General features: G+C 43.4%; 1 protein-coding gene across 1 annotated transcript in view; it reads left to right on the forward strand.

Moving 5' to 3' along the window:
* Positions 1-199: 199 nt before the first annotated feature.
* Positions 200-21,034, forward strand: part of LOC110155742 (ATP-dependent 6-phosphofructokinase, platelet type-like) — a 51,661-nt gene continuing 30,826 nt past the window's right edge. The window contains 12 exon segments of the mRNA XM_055152006.1: positions 200-436; positions 4,323-4,396; positions 4,505-4,582; positions 6,701-6,890; positions 7,985-8,150; positions 9,718-9,762; positions 10,022-10,130; positions 10,620-10,715; positions 11,056-11,148; positions 11,841-11,966; positions 12,045-12,109; positions 13,497-13,566. Coding sequence (XP_055007981.1) covers positions 328-436; positions 4,323-4,396; positions 4,505-4,582; positions 6,701-6,890; positions 7,985-8,150; positions 9,718-9,762; positions 10,022-10,130; positions 10,620-10,715; positions 11,056-11,148; positions 11,841-11,966; positions 12,045-12,109; positions 13,497-13,566 — 1,221 coding nt within the window. The 5' untranslated portion in view covers positions 200-327.

A 21,034-nucleotide genomic window follows, 5' to 3' on the forward strand; every position in this document is an offset into this window, starting at 1 on the left:
TTTAGTTTTAAATACGACAAACTGAATTCACAAATCATCCTTAAACCTTTTATTTTATCATTTCTCAGAGTTCTTCGGTGAGGTTCGTAGTCCCGCCTCTTCGTCCACACACGATCTCTGCGGAGTGGTCCAGCGCGGTGGGCGTGTGCGTGCGTGTGCGTGTGCGTGCTGCTGCAGAGCCGACTCACTCACACGGAGCGCACCTCGGCCTCTCCCGCTCCTCTGCCCCGTCTGTTTCTCACGGCTCCTCCTCGGCGGCTCCTCCACGGCTCCTCCGCGGCTCCTCCTCGGCTCCTCTGCCCGCAGTCCGCTGCCTCCGCGCCGAACATGGCCAACAACGCCCCCCCGAAGCGCCAGGACACCAGGAAATTTTTCGAGAATCTGTCCGGAGATGGAAAATCCATCGGGGTGCTCACCAGCGGAGGAGATGCCCAAGGTACGTGCCAAAATGTGCACTTTTAATTGACGCATTCGTTAAAAACGTGCATAAAACAGTTCGTGCCAAATGTGCCAAAATGTGCCAAACGTGCCAAACATGTACATCCTGTCCTTTTACGCACGGAATCTAATTTATTATTAACTAAATCTTATGTCCACCTGCGTTTTGGCGCAAGTGACAAAGTGTTCCAAAACCAGACGCACCTGACGTTACGCGTAAAGCTCGTGCACGTAACATCTTTTACGTGTTTATAGCATAGGCCTATACATTTTCTCTACAGCCTATTGGTTTTAATCCCCGCTGGTGTTTGTGTTGATTCATCCGCGGTTACGCAACACTCCGTCTCCGTTCAGTGTCTCCTGTTTTGCCCGATGCTTTGCCAAGGTCGTAACCTTCACGTGCCCCAAATAACTCGGAGTGCGCGTGCCTCGTCCCGGTCCGGTTGGGGTGCGATGACGAGACTCGAGCCCCCGACCCGGACCAGAGCGGCTCCATCAACAAGTGACCCGAGCGCGCCCTGAATTATTCACATGCCATTCGCTTTACGTTGGTTGGTTACGCGCGGGGGGTGATGCCAACATTTACGCTGGTTTACGCACGGGATGCCGACGTGGAGCAGGACCCGCGCACCTCACGTTAGAGACAGCGGGGTGACAGATAGAGCCAATCAGCAGCGCGGGTCATTTAGGATGATTTTACGATAAGTTTGTAGCTAAAGTTTGGTCACGTGATCGATGACGCGGCTGAAGGTGCGCTCTCATCTCGTCCCCAAAAATCATTTACAAACTTCTATTTGGAAAAAAAAAAAAAAAAAAAAAAAAAAGCTGATCGGTTTTTGGCATCAGCTTCGTGGAAATTCGGTTTGGTTCGGATCTAGGAGAGGGCGCGCGCTGACGTCACTGGGGGAGAGTCGTGACTGGAGTTTCTCGGAGTGCCTCGAGCGCTTCTGATGCGGCCTATACCGGGACCGGACCGGGGGGAGCATCATCATCATCATCATCATCATCGTCAGGGGAGGAGAGTGACCGTTACCGCAGCGCCGTGACGTCACCTCCGGACACGGCCGGAGCGGAGTGCGTCAGGTCACGGACAGTAGCTCCGGGTGTCGTCGGCTCAGATTCCGGTTAAAGGGACCGTCCAAAAAAAAAAAAAAAAAAAGCCTCTCCTCACCTGCCCTCACCTCACTGACATGTCACGTGACGTCACCTGAAACCAGTCAATAAAAAAAAAAAAAAAGCGTATCGGATGCCGAACCCGGTGGTACGGAGTGTTCTGTTCGAGTGCACGTGCAGGAGGATGACATTATAGGCTCTAGTGTAACAGGCCGTAATGTAATAGGCTGTAGTGTAATAGGTGTGTTATTGTGTGTGCGCCTCCTGGGAGCATCTTATGGAGCGTGACGTAATCGAGTGCAGAGTGACCTGAGTGACCAGAGGCCCGGGGCCCCAGAGACCAAAGAAAAGGCCACGGGTCACGTGATCTGTTCTGTTTGTTCCACAGCGAGAGGTTTACACAGAAAACAGAAAGAGGAGTCACGTGAGGGAAAATGACTATTTTGAATAGGCCCACATGAAAAAATAAATATATCTGATAAATGAGATGGAGCAGAGGAAGAGAGGGTCAGAAGAAGAGAGGGTCAGAGAGAGTCAGAAGAGAGGGTCAGAGAGGGTCAGAGATGAAGAGGAGAGGGTCAGAGGAAGAGAGGGTCAGAGGATGAAGAGGGTCAGAAGAAGAGAGGGTCAGAGGATGAAGAGGAGAGGGTCAGAGGATGAAGAGAGAGGTCAGAAGAGAAGAGGGTCGAAGGAAGAAGAGAGGGTCAGAGATGAGGGTCAGAGGAGAGGGTCAGAGGATGAAGAAGAGAGGGTCAGAGGATGAAGAGGAGAGGGTCAGAGGATGAAGAGGAGAGGGTCAGAGGATGAAGAGGAGAGGGTCAGAGGATGAAGAGGGTCAGAGGATGAAGAGGAGAGGGTCAGAGGATGAAGAGAGGGTCAAGGAGAAGAGAGAGGGTCAAAGGATGAGAGGAGAGGGGTCAGAGGAGAGAAGAGAGAGGGTCAGAGGATGAAGAGGAGAGGGTCAGAGGATGAAGAGGGTCAGAGGATGAAGAGGAGAGGGTCAGAGGATGAAGAGGAGAGGGTCAGAGGATGAAGAAGAGGGTCAGAGGATGAAGAGGAGAGGGTCAGAGGATGAAGAGGGTCAGAGGATGAAGAGGAGAGGGTCAGAGGATGAAGAGGGTCAGAGGATGAAGAGGGTCAGAGGATGAAGAGGAGAGGGTCAGAGGATCTTGTTTTGTGTTTTTGTTGTTTCTTTTTCTCTCAGACTCTGGCTCAGATTCAGATCTTTCTCCTGATGAACGTCTTGGCTCTCAGATCTGGCTCTGCTTGAATACACTCTCTATCTCTCTATCTCTCTATCTCTCTATCTCTCTATCTCTCTATCTCTCTATCTCTCTATCTCTCTATCTCTCTATCTCTCTATCTCTCTTTCTTTCTTTCTTTCTTTCTTTCTTTCTTCCTTTCTTCTTTCTTAATGCTCTAATCTGGAACATGGCCTCACAGTGAAAGTGGTTCAACTGTTCTCACACCAACCAGAAACTCACAAGTTCAGTTTAGTCATGATCTCTACAAAACAACTAAAAATACTCCTGATACTACTTATCTTCTTACTACTACTACTACTACTACTACTACTACTACTACTACTACTACTACTATTACTATTACTACTACTACCACTACTATAAGAAATTCACCCAACTATGTACTTCTACTGCATCATGACTGAAAGTTAGAAAATCATACAATTAAACTACTACTATTACTACTACAACTACTACATCATTATGACACAGAGAAACTAATACTCCTCCTTCTACTACTACAACTACTACTACTACTTTTACTACTTACTGCTACTACTGCTACTACTACTACAACAACAACTACTACTACTTTTACTACTACTATGGCCAGAGGTGGGACTTGCAAGTCTTGACTTGGACTTGAGTCACTATTTTTATGAGTTGAGACTTGACTTGATAAAATGGACTAAGACTTACTTACTTAGACTACTACTACTACTACTACTACTACTACTACTACTACTACTACTACTACTACTACTACTACTACTACTACTGCTACTACTGCTACTACTACTACTACTACTGCTACTACTGCTACTACTACTACTACTACTACTGCTACTACTGCTACTACTACTACTGCTACTACTACTGCTACTACTGCTACTACTACTACTACTACTGCTACTACTGCTACTACTGCTGACTACTACTACTACTACTACTACTACTACTACTACTACTACTACTATTGCTACTACTACTACTACTGCTTCTACTGCTACTACTGCTACTACTACAACAACAACTACTACTGCTACTACTACTACTACTACTATGACTACTACGACTACTACGACTACTACTACTACTGCTACAACTGCTACTACTACGACTACTACGACTACTACTACTACAACTACTACTGCTACTACTGCTACTACTACAACTAGGTTATAAAATGTATGAATGAAGCAAAACACAACTTGAAGTTCTGAAAAGAAAACTGTAAAGATCATCTCATCAAAAATACTTTGTTTTCAGAGTGAACCCTGTCATGTTTGTTTATTATTGACATTTTTATTTGTTGTTTTCGTGTTGTTTATTTAATTTGTTGTTTACTTATTCTTTTCTTGTTGTTTATTTGCTGTATTCTCATTGTTTTCTCATTGTTTACTCGTTGTTTATTTGTTGTTTTCTCCGTTGTTTATTTGTTGTTTACTGGTTGTTTACTTGTTGTTTATTTGTTGTTTACTGGTTGTTTACTTGTTGTTTTCTTGTTTTCCCGTGTGTTGTTTTCAGGGATGAACGCGGCGGTCCGGGCTGCCGTCCGTATGGGGCTGTACGTCGGAGCCAAAATGTATTTCATCCACGAGGTGAGACGGAACGAAACACACACACACTAAACTCAACTCAGACTCTGTTTTTTTTTTTTTTTTTTTTTTTTTTTACTAATGCCACGTGCTGTACTTTTCCGTCGTCAGGGTTACCAGGGGATGGTGGACGGAGGAGACAACATCCAAGAGGCGTCGTGGGAAAGTGTCTCCAGCATGTTACAAGTGGTACGAGGTTTTATTTTTTTTATTTTTGATCAAGGACCAAAGATCACAGACGAGGTCGAGTTTACAGACAGTTCACTCCAGGTTTAAACTAACTTAAGTCCAGTTTTAGTCTAGTTTTAGTCCAGTTTAAGACCAGGTTTAGTCCAGGTTTGGTCCAGATTTGGTCTAGTTTTAATCCAGGTTTAGTGTTGTTTTAGTTCAGTTTTAGTCCAGTTTTAGTCCAAGTTTAGTCCAGGCTTAGTCCAGGTTTGGTCCTGGTTTAGTCCTGGTTTAGTCCTGGTTTAGTCCAGGTTTAGTCCAGTTTTAGTCCAGGTTTATTCCAGGTTTATTCCAGGTTTAGTCCAGGTTTAGTCCAGGTTTGGTCCAGTTTAAGTCCAGATTTAGTCCAGTTTTAGCCCAAATTTATTCCAGGTTTAGTCCTGTTTTCGTCCAGTTTTCGTTCAGATTTAGTCTAGGTTTAGTCCAGGTTTAGCCCAGTTTTACCCCAAGTTTATTCCAGTTTTCGTCCAGGTTTAGTCCAGGTTTTGCACAGGTTTGCTCAGATAAGGTATTTGTAAACAGCCTGTGGCAGCACCTCACTGTGAGTGTCACCACTTCCTTTCCAAGTGGGCGTGAGCGTCACCACTTCCTGTCCAGGTGTGTGTGTGAGCGTGACCACTTCCTGTTCAGGTGTGTGTGTGTGTGTGTGAGCATGACCAATTCCTGTCCAGGTGTGTGTGTGAGCGTCACCACTTCCTGTCCAGGTGTGTGTGTGAGCGTCACCACTTCCTGTCCAGGTGTGTGTGTGTGTGTGTGTGTGTGTGTGAGCGTCACCACTTCCTGTCTATGAGTTTGAGTGAGTGTCACCACTTCCTGTCCATGTGTGTGTGAGCATCACCACTTCCTGTCCAGGTTTGTGTGTGTTAGCGTCACCACTTCCTGTCCAGGTTTGTGTGTGAGCGTCACCACTTCCTGCCCAGGTGTGTGTGTGAGCGTCACCACTTCCTGTCCAGGTGTATGTGTGTATGTGTGTGTGTGTGTGTGTGTGTGTGTGTGTGTGTGTGTGAGCGTCACCACTTCCTGTCTATGTGTGTGCGAGCGTCACCACTTCCTGCCCAGGTGTGTGTGTGAGCGTCACCACTTCCTGTCCATGAGTATGTGTTAGCGTCCTCACTTCCTTTCCACGTGTGTGTGAGCATAACCACTTCCTGCCCAGGTTTATATGTGAGCGTCACCACTTCCTGTCTATGAGTTTGTATGAGCGTCACCACTTCCTGTCTATGAGTTTGTATGAGCGTCACCACTTCCTGTCTATGAGTTTGTGTGAGTGTCACCACTTCCTGCCTGCTTTTATGTGAGCGTCACCACTTCCTGCCTGGCTTTATATGAGCGTCACCACTTCCTGTCTATGAGTTTGTATGAGCGTCACCACTTCCTGTCTATGAGTTTGTGTGAGTGTCACCACTTCCTGCCTGCTTTATATGTGAGTGTCACCACTTCCTGCCTGGCTTTATATGTGAGCGTCACCACTTCCTGTCTATGAGTTTGTATGAGTGTCACCACTTCCTGTCTATGAGTTTGTATGAGTGTCACCACTTCCTGTCTATGAGTTTGTGTGAGTGTCACCACTTCCTGCCTGGCTTTATATGTGAGCGTCACCACTTCCTGTCTATGAGTTTGTATGAGCGTCACCACTTCCTGTCTATGAGTTTGTGTGAGTGTCACCACTTCCTGCCTGGCTTTATATGTGAGCGTCACCACTTCCTGTCTATGAGTTTGTATGAGCATCACCACTTCCTGTCTATGAGTTTGTGTGAGTGTCACCACTTCCTGCCTGGCTTTATGTGTGAGCGTCACCACTTCCTGTCATGTGTTTTTGAAATAATAAATAGTAAATTAATTTAGTAAATGTTTAAAGATAACAGAGTCGTCCAGGAGCTGTGGGTGGACGTCACTGACAACAAAGATTAAAATTAGATTAAAGATTAAAGATTAAAATATGAAGTGAATACTGTCTCAATGCTAATGCTAACGCTAATATTAAAACAGCATCACAAACTGAAGTAATCTAAACGTACAAACAATGGAGTTCACTTTACTTTAGTTTTATATATCGTTTGTTCCCCTCCCGTCCTGCAGGGGGGGACGGTGATCGGCAGTGCGCGTTGTAAAGAGTTCCGCACTCACGAAGGACGACTCCGCGCGGCGCTGAACCTCGTCCAGAGACAAATCACAAACCTGTGCGTGATCGGAGGAGACGGGAGTCTGACCGGAGCCAACCTGTTCAGAGAAGAGTGGAGCGGACTGCTGGGCGAGCTCCGGGACCAAGGTACTACTACTACTACTACTACTACTACTACAAATACTACAAATACTGTTCATAGAGAAGAGTGGAGCGGACTGCTAAGGGAGCTCAGGGACCAAGGTACTTATACTACTACAAATACTACAAATACTACAAATACTACAAATACTGTTCAGAGAAGAGTGGAGCTGACTGCCTGGTGAGCTCAGGGACCAAGGTACTACTACAAATACTACAAATACTACAAATACTAATACTGTTCAGAGAAAAGTGGATCAGACTGCTGGACGAGCTCAGGGACCACGGTACTTATACTACTACTACAAATACTACAAATACTATAAATACTGTTCAGAGAAGAGTGGAGTGGACTGCTGAGGGAGCAAGGTACTACTACTACTACAAATAAAATACTGCAACTGCTAGTACTAATACTGTTCAGGAAAGAATGGAGTGGACTGCTGAGTGAGCTCAGATACCAAAGTACTTATATTACTACTACTACAAATACTACTACTACTACTACTACTACTGCTCAAAGAAGAGTGGAGCAGACTATTGAGGGACCAAGGTACTACTACAACAAATACTACAAATACTACAAATACTACAAATACTACAACTAATACTGTTCAGGGAAGAGTGGAGTGGACTGCTGAGGGAGCTGAGGGACCAAGGTACTACTACTACTACTACTACTACTACTACTACTACAAATATTACTACTACAAATAGTACTACTATGGTTCAGAGAGGAGTGGAACAGCTGAAGGAGTAAGGTACTACTACTACTACTACTACAAATACTGTTCAGAGAAGAGTGGAGTGGACTGCTGAGTGAGCTGAGGGACCAAGGTACTACTACTACTACTACAAATATTACAAATACTACTACTACAAATAGTACTACTATTGTTCAGAGAGGAGTGGAACAGCTGGAGGAGTAAGGTACTGATGTTTCTTCCTCCATTAAACCGAAACACAAACTTCAGGTCCTTCAGCTCAGGTCCTGACCAAGACCAGCTCAAGATCTGGAGATGGTCCCACTGCTCCTGACTGCTCCTCTTCCTCTCCTCTTCCTCTCCTCCTCTTCCTCTGTTCTTCTTGTCGTCTTTCAGGTCTGATCGATCAGTCGGCCGTGGACAGTAACTCCGTTCTTCACATCGTGGGGATGGTGGGTTCCATAGACAATGACTTCTGCGGCACCGACATGACCATCGGCACCGACTCCGCCCTGCACCGAATCATCGAGGTGGTGGACGCCATCATGACCACGGCCCAGAGGTACTACAGATACTACAAATACTACAAATACTACAAATACTACTACTGCTACTACTGCTACTACTACTACTGCTGCTACTACATCATGACCCCACACAACAGTTTCTATAACATCAACACAAAACTACACAAATGTTTCACTGTAAAATATCACAGAACTTATACACGTTTTGATGAACATTTTCTGGGAGAGGACCCTCAGACTCTCAGACCTCCAGACCCTCAGACCTCTCAGACCTCCAGACTCTCAGACCTCCAGACCCTCAGACCTCCAGACCCTCAGACCTCCAGACCCTCAGACCTCCAGACTCTCAGACCTCCAGACCCTCAGACTCTCAGACCTCCAGACCCCCAGACTCTCAGACCCCAGCCCCTCAGACTCCTCAGACCTCCAGACTCTCAGACCCCCCCCTCAGACCTCAGACCTCCAGACTCTCTCAGAGACTCCAGACCCTCAGACTCTCAGACCTCCAGGCCCTCAGACTCTCAGACCTCCAGACCAGACCCTCAGACCTCAGACTCTCAGACCCCCAGACCCTCAGACCTCCAGACCCTTAGACTCTCAGACCTCCAGACCCTCAGACCTCTCAGACCTCCAGACCCTCAGACTCTCAGACCTCCAGACCCTCAGACTCTCAGACCCCCAGACCCTTAGACTCTCAGACCCCCAGACCCTCAGACCTCCAGACCCTTAGACTCTCAGACCTCCAGACCCTCCAGACTCTCAGACCTCCAGACCCTCCAGACCCTCAGACTCTCAGACCTCCAGACCCTCAGACTCTCAGACCCCAGACCCTCAGACCTCAGACCCTCAGACCCTCAGACCTCCAGACCCTCAGACTCTCAGACCTCCAGACCCTTAGACTCTCAGACCTCCAGACCCTTAGACTCTCAGACCTCCAGACCCTTAGACTCTCAGACCTCCAGACCCTCAGACTCTCAGACCTCCAGACCCTCAGACTCTCAGACCTCCAGACCCTCAGACTCTCAGACCCCCAGGCCCTAAGACCTCCAGACCTCCAGGCCCTCAGATCTCCAGACCCTCGGATCTCCAGACCCTCGGACCTCCAGACCCTGAGACCCTCAGACCATAAGAACCTCAGACCTCCAGACCCCCAGAGACTCCTAGACCTCCAGACCTTCAGACCCTCAGACCCTCAGACCTCCAGACCCTCTTCCTTCAGAGATATTGTACCCGCTACACAGTTCACTTCAGAACCCCTATTTCACTACTACTACTACTACAACTACTACTACTGCTGCTACTATTACACTACTACTACTACTTTCAAACATGAGTAAGTGTTTTATAAAGTCAGAACAGTTAAAAGTGATTTATGACCTGGGTTTATAAACTGGTTTAATGGAGAGAAGAGCAGACAGGATGTGAGGGAGACCGACCACAGAAATATCATTAAGATGTTTTTTTTTATTCATTAATATTAAGTGTGTCCACTCTGAGCCACCGTCCTGAACACATCTGCATGTTTATAACACACACAGGGGACAGAGAATAAAGAATCAAGAGTCTCTGTTTTCATGTTTTTCTTTATGTTTGTGTTTGCAGTCACCAGAGAACCTTTGTGCTGGAGGTGATGGGACGTCACTGCGGGTGTGTGAGTCTATACAAACATATATCATGTACAAATATAATGTCATAAGAGTCTATACCAACATATATAATGTAAACACAATGTGATCTGAGTTTGATCTATACAAACATAGTTTATTTAGTGGTGTAATGGATTTATTGAGAATGATCTTTATAATAGTTTTTGTTTATTATTTTACATGTAAATATCTGGCCCTGGTCTCAGTTATATGTTAATAATAGTTATATATGTATATGTATATATTGTTTGTATATACAGGTATCTGGCCCTGGTCAGTGCTCTGGCCTGTGGGGCAGACTGGGTGTTTATCCCTGAGATGCCTCCTGAGGACGGCTGGGAGGACAGTCTGTGCCAGAAACTCTCTGAGGTGAGAACAAAACAAACAAACAAACAAACAAACAAATAAACAACAATAATAATTTTAGTTTTGTACGGCTGGTTTTACACATCGCAACTTTGTACAGGTTGATCATGTTTAATCCACCGAACGCACTCGACCAGTCACTGACACACAGTGACATAAAACACGTCTGTGGCCACAGCTGCCCCGGGGCAGACTGACAGAACTGAGGCTCTGCCCCTCCAACCACCACCATACAATAACACACAACACAGACCTGGTTCAGTCCTGGTTCAGTCCTGTTTTAGTCCTGGTTTAGTCCTGGTTTAGTCCTGGTTTAGTCCTGGTTCAGTCCTGGTTTAGTCCTGTTTAGTCCTGGTTTGTCCAGTCCTGGTTCAGTCCTGGTTTAGTCCTGGTTTAGACCTGGTTCAGACCTGGTTTAGTCCTGGTTCAGTCCTGGTTCAGACCTGGTCTTGTGTGGAGGAGTTGGTCTAACAGAACTGTCTCTTTGTGCAGAATCGTGTGGATAAAAAGCGTCTGAACATCATCATCGTGGCTGAAGGCGCCATCGACCGCCACAGCAAAAACATCACCGCCGAAAACATCAAGGATGTGAGTACAGACCTCAGGGTGTCATAGTACTACTACTACTACTACTATACTAATACTACGACTACTAATAGTGGTAGTAGTAGTAGTGTAGAAGCAGTAGTGGTTATAGCAGTAGTTTTTGCACCTGTGTACTTCTACAAACCCCTGGTCTAAGTGTCTCTGTGTGATTTTACATGTATGTTTATCTGTAATATCACATGAAGAGATTTTTCATAAATATATAACAGGTGATATTATTTGTTCAGTTGGTGTTGAGTCTGTGTGATATTTTTATACATTTACAGTGCATATATATTGTATATAAATATAAATATAATAATAATCTTCCTGTTGTGTTCAGCTGGTGGTGAGTCGTCTGGGCTTCGACACCAGAGTGACCATCCTGGGCCACGTTCAGAGAGGAGGAACCCCGTCTGCCTTCGACCGCATCCTGGTCAGACTCACACTTCACTCTTCACTGTTTAGGAAAAATAAAAACTATCACAACTTCTTTAGGAAATTATAATGTTCAAATGTCATAATACAAAGATTTTTAGATTGTTTTGTTATCTTTAGATTCCTTTAAATTATTAAAAGTTTATTTATGACACAGAATCAAGGAAAATATCATTTCAAATTAAACTTTGTTTGATAAACATAAACAAATAAATTAATAAAATAAAAAATCTTCTATTTGAGAAAAATTAGACCAAATTTAGTTCAATCTTAAAACAAGAGTTACTAATGTAACTATGGTTCTATGACTCTCTACTGAACGACAGAGGGACGGTCAGTCGTCCTAAACTTTAACACGGCCAACACATTTCTGATTAAACTGCAAAAATATTACTTTTAGCCAATTTACTTGTGCTATATATATATATATATATATATATATATATATATATATATATATATATATATATATATATATATATATATATATATATATATATATATATATATATATATATATATATTGTATATATATGATATATATTTGTATATATTTTGTATATATTTGTATATATATTTGTGTATATATATTTGTATATATATTTGTGTATATATTTGTATATATATTTGTATATATATTTGTATATATATATATATTTGTATATATATTTGTGTATATGTTGTGTCCAGGCGAGCCGTATGGGCGTGGAGGCTGTTCTGGCTCTCCTGGAGGCGTCCTCAGACACACCCGCCTGTGTGGTGTCTCTCGTGGGGAACCAGGCCGTCAGACTCCCCCTCATGGAGTGTGTGCAGATGGTAAGAGCCGAAGGAGCCAGAAGAGCCACAAGAGCCACAAGAGCCACAAGAAGGTGACCTGTTTCTGTTTGTGCTCAGACTCAGAAGGTGCAGAAGGCCATGGACGAGAAGAAGTTTGAGGAGGCCGTCCAACTCCGGGGAAGGTACCTGCTCTGATGTGTAGCATTAGCATTAGCACTAGCATTAGCGTTAGCAGTAAAAGGGAAACAGCAGAGGAAACAACTGCCTCACGTTTCCCTCACAGACACTTGTTTGCGTGTGGACAGTGTTGGGAAAGTTACTTTTAAAATGTAATCCCCTACAGATTACAGATTACACACACCAAAATGTAGTTTGTAACAGAATCCATTAAATTACTTAAAGTGAGTAATGTAATCTGAATACTTTGGATTACTTGATTTGCTGTAGAGAAACAAAGACCAGGAAATCTTCACATAAGAAGTTTTATCTGCTAAAAGAAAATAAAAAAGTCTTTACTTAACCAAATTAAAAATATTATTGATAGAAGACGAGGAGACACGTCCACACAGCAGGATTTAGTCCTGTTAAATCCTGTTTTAGACCTGGTTTAGACCTGGTTTAGACCTGGTTTAGACCTGGTTTAGTCCTGGTTTAGTGTCCAGCAATGAGTGAAATTACTGAAAAAAAACAAAAAAACAAAAAACAAATATAGCCCAAAATGTGAAAACAGGAAAATCCCGCCGTGTAATCCATTTATTTCAACAAAGTAACTGTAATCCAATTCCCACTCACTGAAACAGTAACTGTAACTGAATACAGTTACTCATCATTTATATTTTGATTACATAACTGCAGTACATGTAATCTGTTACTCCACTACACTGCTGTGTGTGTGTGTGTGTGTGTGTGTGTGTGTTGTGTGTGTGTGTGTGTGTGTGTGTGTGTGTTTGTGTGTGTGTGTTTGTGTGTGTGTGTGTGTGTGTGTGTGTCTGTGTGTGTGTGTGTGTGTGTGTGTGTGTGTGTGTGTGTGTGTGTGTGTGTGTTGTGTGTGTGTGTCTGTGTGTGTGTGTGTGTGTGTGTGTGTGTGTGTGTGTGTGTGTGTGTTGTGTGTGTGTGTGTGTGTGTGTGTGTGTTGTGTGTGTGTGTGTGTGTGTGTGTGTGTGTGTGTGTGTGTGTGTGTGTGTGTGTGTGTGTGTGTGTGTGTGTGTGTGTGTGTGTGTGTGTGTGTGTGTGTGTGTGTGTGTGTGTGTGTGTGTGTGTGTGTTTGTGTGTGTGTGTCTGTGTGTGTGTGTGTGTGTGTGTGTGTGTGTGTGTGTGTGTGTGTGTGTGTGTGTGTGTGTGTGTGTGTGTGTGTGTGTGTGTGTGTGTCTGTGTGTGTGTGTTTGTGTGTGTTTGTGTGTGTGTGTGTGATGTGTGTCATAGGAAATCAATGCTTATTCAGTTTTATGTTGTTTTGATTGATTTCATGTATTTATAGCTTCATCAATGCAGAGGAAGAGGAGCGGCTCAGAGGCTCAGAGGATCAGAGGTGATTGACGCTCGTGTTGATCTTCTTCTCGTGTGTTTCAGGAGTTTTGAGAATAACCTGACGACCTACAGGCTGCTGTCGTCTCGTAAGGCCGACTCCGAACTCCCAACTGTAAGTGTTTGTGCTTTTATTTCGTTTGATTTCTTTTTCAAAATTACTGTATTTACCTTTTTATCATTTTAAAACACGTGTCAGATCTGTGCAGTTGACTCACAATAACTTTCCTTTTCCCCGTCGATCCGGAGGGAGGAGCAGGTGGGACCTTAGCGCAGACGTTAGCAGATTAGCGGCTAATGCTTGTAGTCTAGGGCGACCAAACGTCCCTTTTTCCCCGGACATGTCCGTATTTTGCTTCCTGTCCTGGGCGTCCGGGTTTTTTTTTATAAAGTGATGCAAATGTCCAGGTTTTCAGTACCGTTCATTAAACTGAGCGTCTCTCGTAGCGTCTGTGACTCAGAAGGAGCGAGACACAAACAGTCGGTCAGACTGAAACACACCGAAGCACAAATGCACATTTAACAACGACTTGTACAAGAAATTCTCCGTTTTCCGTCCCGGTCGAGACAAGTGTGAGTCCATGTGCACAGGTTGAGGTGAGAGGACAGTGTCCCTCGTTTATCGTGGGGGTTATGTTCTAAAAATAACCTGCGACAGATGAAATCCACGAAGTATCAACTTTATATTTTACAATTATTCTATCTGTTTTAAGTCTGTAAAACCTCAGCACAAACTTTATACACTTTTCTCAGACAGGATCGACAGGTGCAACACTTTTTACTTCCTTCTTAAAACTTGTTGCTGCTGTCGTCCTTTTGTTATTTTCCTCCTTCTTTATGTAACGAACTGAAGATTTATTTATTCCATAATGGAGCCCAACAGCACAGAGTCCTGCACAGGTCCATTTTTGGAGACCCCCAGGTACAACAGGACCTGCACCTGCCCGTTAACCCGAAGATTATATCAAACCTTTGCGCTGCCTACGCCACAGACTGAACCAAGACTAAACCAGGACTAAACCAGGACTGATTCCAGGACTGAAGAGGAGGACTAATCCACGACTGAACCAGGACTAAACCAGAACTGAACCAGGACTCAGTGTCAGGACGGGCTCGGAGGTGACGCAGGAGAAAGAACCGGCTCAGGTCCACACCTCACGGAGTTAAACGCGGCAATTGCCCGATCGCGCTTTGCGGACAAACTGCTCAGCGTTTTCTCTCTTAAAGGTTGTATAGAGGATTTTTTTAAGGGAAGAGAAATACAGCGACAGTCCTTGTGCGCGTTCAGAATTACTGTTGAAGTTTCCTGTCTAGAAGTAATTCAGCGACCGACGCGTCAGTTTTTAGACCCTTCGTCTGCTTCGGTCGTGAAATCGCTGGACGAGATCTCCAAGAATCACCTCAGTTTGGCTTTGCTCCTTTTCCTCTTCTCTTCTTCTTTCAGCGACCTCAAAAACGGACTTTGTTTTGCGGCGAACCGGTCGTAGATTCTCGTCCGCCGTCGCGACAAACTTTGTGCGAAATGCGAGGAAGCGACAGTTCGAAAAAGCATAAACCACATAATCCCCGCGCTCCGACGAGTCAATTATACTAGGGAGTTTGATTGACAACCTAACAGCCAATAGAAAATGAGGGAGCCTTGTTTTCTATTGGCTGATGTTTATCTGGCCTCAACACGTCCACAGTTGATAGATTTTCGTTCTTTCTTTTTTGGTCCTCATAATTACAAAGCTGCTGCGTCTCTGTAATGGTGTTTTAATCTTTCACTGACAGTTTGAAACTAAAAAAAAATCCTCCATACAACCTTTAAGTCCAAGATTAGTCCTGGTTTAGACCTGGTTTAGTCCTGACCCACCCGTGTGTAATTACTACCCGCCTGTAATACACAATACGCGTTCATATGCTGTAAAAAAAAAAAAAAAAAAAAGCACAAAAAAAAAAATTGCACAAAGAAAAAAAAATCTGAGAAACGGTGAGACCCTCCCCTCCCTCAAGGTGTCCGGGTTTTCACAAACAGAAATATGGTCACCCTGTTGTCGTCTCGTGGTTGTAAAGTCGTCTTAAGGCTGGTGTGATGTTTGTAGAGCGTCGCGTGACCCCTGACCCCTGCAGCGTTTGTTTTGGACACGGCTGACTCTGCGGGCGGACGCTTCACCGAGTCTGTCCTCCAATCGGCTTCGGCTCATTGCGATAAGACACGCTGAATTTGTTGTCACGGCAACAGAAGAGCCTCTGAGTTTCCGCGTTCGTGTCTCCGCCGCCGTCGCCGTGTTTTCTGTGTCCGTGTAAATAATCCGTATCACTGAGCATGTGCAAACTGAAATAACCTGTGTACGGGACATTTCAATAATCGGATAACTCCAGAAATCAGATTATAATCAGATCTTTGGTGTGTGTGAACAGAGTCAGCTCCATCCTGATGTGGGCAGAGTTGGGAAGGTTACTTTTAAAATGTAATCCCCTACAGATTACAGATTACACACACCAGAATGTAGTTTGTAACGTAATCCATTAAATTACTTAAAGTGAGTAATGTAATCTGATTACTTTGGATTACTTGATTTGCTGTAGAGAAACAAAGACGAGGAAATCTTCACATAAGAAGTTTTGTCTGATAAAAGAAAATAAAAAGTCCAAACTTTACTGAACCAAATTAAAAATATTATATTGATAGAAAACGAAGAAACACGTCCACACAGCAGGATTTAGTCCTGTTTTAGTTTAATCCTGGTTTTAGTTTACCTGGTTTAGTCCTGGTTTAGTTTTACCTGGTTTAGTCCTGGTTTTAGTCCTGGTTTAGTCCTGGTTTAGTCCTGGTTTTAGTCCTAGTTTAGTCCTGGTTTTAGTCCTGGTTTTAGTTTTAGTCCTGGTTTTAGTCCTGGTTTAGTCCTGGTTTAGATCTAGTTTAGTTTTACCTGGTTTTAGTCCTGGTTTAGTCCTGGTTTTAGTTTAGTCCTGGTTTAGTCCTGGTTTAGTCCTGGTTTTAGTCCTGGTTTAGTCCTGGTTTAGTCCTGGTTTAGATCTAGGCCTGGTTTTAGTCCTGGTTTTAGTCCTGGTTTTAGTCCTGGTTTAGATCTAGTTTAGGCCTGGTTTTAGTCCTGGTTTAGTCCTGGTTTTAGATCCTAGTTTAGTCCTGGTTTAGTCCTGGTTTTAGTCCTGGTTTAGTTTAGTTTAGTCCTGGTTTTAGTCCTGGTTTAGTTTATCTAGTTTAGTCCTGGTTTTAGTCCTGGTTTTAGTCCTGGTTTAGATCTAGTTTAGGCCTGGTTTTAGTCCTGGTTTAGTCCTGGTTTAGATCTAGTTTAGACCTGGTTTTAGTCCTGGTTTTATTTAGTCCTGGTTTTAGTCCTGGTTTAGTCCTTGGTTTTAGACCTGGTTTTAGTCCTGGTTTTAGACCTGGTTTTAGTCCTGGTTTAGACCTGGTTTAGTTTCTGGCGATGAGTGGAATTACTGAAAAAAAAAAAAGGGGGGGATTTAGCCCAAAATGTAAAAACAGGAAAATCCCGCCGTGTAATCCATTTATTTCAACAAAGTAACTGTTTAAAAAAAAGTAAAAAGTAAAAGTTTGTTCAGAGGAAGGAAACTTGTTTATGCGACACATTTGACATTTTCACTATTTTATGATTAAAATGTTTGTGTTTCATATGAACTTTGCACAAGAAGTGATTTAACAAAGACTTTTAGCATCACAGACATGATTTAGACTTTAGTTTTTGAATCGTATCAAACAGAAACCTCACTGTATCGAGGTATTTATCGTATCGGCAACTTCTTATTGATACTCAGCCTTAGTCAGCAGGTGTTTTTGAGAGTCAGATTTCCCTCGTGCTGTAAACACACACTAAAATCAGATCTCATTATTGGTTATCTGATTCCTCTGGTGATCTGATTACTCTGCTCATGTAAACCTTCCCATTGTCTGAGACCACCTGTTCCACCATTAGAAACATAATGGTGCTGAAAAGCTCTGGTCTCACTGTGTGTGTGTGTGTCTGTGTGTGTGTGTGTGTGTGTGTGTGTGTGTGTGTGTGTGTGTATGGGTCCGGTCAAGCAGAAGTAAACAACAAGGCAAAAACTTCAAGTTAATTCATCTGATATAAAACTGTATTGAACAGATACATATGTGCTCTAGTTTATGAAACTGTTCACCTTTTTTCTGTACCATTTTTGGTTCTAAAGTTCCATATGTTTTAAACAGACCATGTATGAAACATGGAACAAAAATTATTTCCCAAATTTCAAAGACCTGCAAATCCTCTTCAGGTTCACTTTCAAGCTTCATCTTTGACTAATCTATTCCATCTTTGAACTGTTGATGAAGGTACATGATTAAAAAAAAAAAAGTATTTAAAATGATAAAAATGTTCTTGGAAGGACTGACATATTTTATAGAAATAGTTTCCTTTCATTTTGAAGTAATATTAAAGTTATTCAGAAGAAAAAAGCAACAAATGATGTAAAATCCTGCACCTTCTACTTGTTTGTACAATTTTCCCTCCGTTACTTTTCCCTCCGTTACCATGACCTTTCTTAATAAAAAATCTCATGAGTCAAAAAGTCAGAGGTTTTTCAACCTAATCTTGTACCATATGGTAGAAAACTATATGAAGCAAATATTCAAACCAGTTTGTTAAGGATATGTAAGTGAGAACCAAGAGTTATCACTGTTTGGATTTATTGACCAAAAAGTGCTGCATATTTCATTCCCTCCGTTACCGACATGAGTTTTTTAATTTTTTGTCTTGAACTTGAAAGAATCTCACAGGTTTAACTTGACCCTGTTGGAGTGTAACTCTTTCCTACATTCTGATACTTTACTTATTTCAATAGTTCCTCTAGTTTCTGAATAAGAGACATTTGAATGTCAAAAATCTGACCCTGTTTCCCTCCGGTACTGCTTGACCGAACCCTTATGTGGCGTGTGTATGTTGTGTTTGTATGTGTGTGTGTGTGTGTGTGTGTTTGTGTCTCTCGGAGTCTCTGTCTAATCCACTTGTCTGGTTTCTGTGATCTTGCGTCTTCAGAGAAAGGTAACACAGCTGCATGTTGCTCCTGTGTGTGTGAGGAGGTCCGTGTGTGTGTGTGTGTGTGTGTGTGTGTGTGTGTGTGTGTGTGTGTGTGTGTGTGTGTGTGTGTGTGTGTGTGTGTGTGTGTGTGTGTGTGTGTGTGTGAGTGTGTGTGTGTGGACCTTCTGCATCTGAACTCACGTCTCGTTTGACTCTTGATAAACCAGGAGAACTCTGAGAGAAGCTGCATGTGTGGAGATGCATGTTCTGCCTGCTGCTGCTCTGGGACTTACTCAAAGCTGCTGATCATTTAAAGGTGCACTACGGAACTTTTCTGCTTTCGTCTGATTGTCTACGTGGAGGTATTACTGTTTAACCAAAAATGTTCCACAGTACTGCACTAAACTTGTGTCCATGTGTGGATCGTGCAGATTTTTTCTACCCTTAGTGATCAAATCTGAAAAGACGTTAAGGCATTTGTAAATTTAAACTGCAGCGTCTCGTCCACATTATCCAGAGAATTTGTCCTCTGCAAATAACGACCACAAAACGGCTCTGTGAATCCAGTTTGAGTCGTTGTTTAAAAGTAAAAAGGTGGGAGTAGTTCCTCTCGTGTGTGTTTACGGATCGAGATGAAGCTGCAGATTAGCGACAGTGACTCGACTTCCCCACGACTTTATCTCCAATCTTTTCCACTTTAAAAATCCTGTGTCTGAAGTTTTGCTCCACATTTCACAAAAAATAATCACACAGTTTTGACTTGAGTCTAAACTAGAAGTGCAGAGTCTGATCTTAAACACTTAAAGCCCAATTTATCGTTGTGCGTGACACAGAGATTCTGCATCGACTGAAGTGCACCTCTGAAATTTTACAACTACACATCGAAACGATGCAGACAATAAGAGAGACAATAAGAGCTGTGATTGGTCGTCTCTACATCCGCTCTAGACATTTTTGATACTACTGCTTTCCCGCTTCATTTTGTAAACACGAACCCCAGTTTTAAATCCTCGCCTCTTAGTGTTGTGGTGATGAATTACTTCATGGCGCATAGACCTCGACGCAGATCCATAAATCAAAAACGATGAATGACGGCGGCAGAGTCTGATGAGTCAATATACTACTATAATAACTATAATTTGCCCTTAAGAGTCTCAGAGTGAGTGGTTTCACTGCTGACACGATCGAGCTCACAGATTTATGTCCTGTGCTCCACGGTTCACACACAGATCCTGCTGCAGTCTGTCAGATCACAGATTTAAAATCTCATCAGATTCTCCTCGTGTCTGTGGTCTGTGCTTTTTGATGCACATTTAAACATTGTTTACGATTGATAAATCCTGTAGTGTGTGTCGGCCTTAAGCTGTTTTTAATGTTACATTTCAAATGTTTTATCGTGCTGATGTGTCTGAGTTCAACCCGAGCCCGAACATAAGTTCTAAATATTTGTTTGAGTCCGACTGAACATGTCGAGTTCCAGTGAGTCCTGGACTTTGGTCGAGTTTCCATATTATAATGGAGAGCAGTGTGTGACAGCGTCTGCTCACAGGAACAGCTCCTGTTCTTCACACTCACACTCTCCTCGGGGTCACATTGGCCTGAAGAATTTTTTTTTTCTTCCTGCTCTCATGGTGCGGGTCAATCACACCCAAACATTTATTTTCAAATAAATTCTCACCAGGTGAGAAAATACATGTTTGGGTCTGATTGACCCGCCTCAAGAGAGCGGGAAAGAAATAAAAAGTTCTTGGGGTCAGTGTGACCCCGAGGAGAGCGCGAGGGTTTAAAGCTCCTGTAATTGAAAGACAGACTTTAGTTCAATGTTACACTGCGGAACATTCCTGAAAACACAGCACCATCTCCATGGAGACAGACAGGTGCTGTAGCCCCAACAGAAGGTTACGTAGTGCACCTTTAGCCTGTAAACTCGTACCTTTCTCTTGTTTCTCTTGTCCTCTGAGCCCTGCTCTCTGCTCTGTAAACGATGGAACCTGCTGCACTTTTCCAGAGAACAGATCCGTCGTGAAATGTTTGGTGGAAATTTGAAATGATTGAAACTCCTGATCTGAGTTTTGTATTTTGTATTTTGTGGGTTTTGTTGTTTTGATGAGAGTTTTGATGGAGAACAGTGTTTGTGTAAATATTTCTGAACTGTGCAGGTCTGTTTGGTGCATGGCTTAAAGGCACAAGGGCCAGGCAAAACATTATGACCACAGACGTCCACAGAGGAGACCCGGTCTAGACCCGGTTCAGACCTGGTTTAGTCCTGATTTAGACCTGTTTTAGTCCTGCTTTAGACCTGGTTTAGTCCTGTTTTAGTCCTGGTTTAGTCCTGGTTTAGTTCTGGTTTAGTCCTGGTTTAGTCTGGTTTAGTCCTGGTTTAGTCCTGGTTTAGTCCTGGTTTAGTTCTGGTTTTGTCCTGGTTTAGTTCTGGTTTAGTCCTGGTTTAGTTCTGGTTCAGTCATAATGTTTTGCCTGGTCTGTGTTTTCTTGAGGATGAAGATCTTAAAAATGTTTGAGCGAGAAACTGGCAACAGCAGGTTTTTTAGAAAAATGATCCACTCCTCCACCTCTCTCTCT

Source organism: Boleophthalmus pectinirostris, unplaced genomic scaffold (genome assembly GCF_026225935.1).
Source record: "Boleophthalmus pectinirostris isolate CB_2022bp ecotype Guang Dong unplaced genomic scaffold, ASM2622593v1 HiC_scaffold_16, whole genome shotgun sequence".
Lineage (NCBI taxonomy): Eukaryota > Metazoa > Chordata > Actinopteri > Gobiiformes > Gobiidae > Boleophthalmus > Boleophthalmus pectinirostris.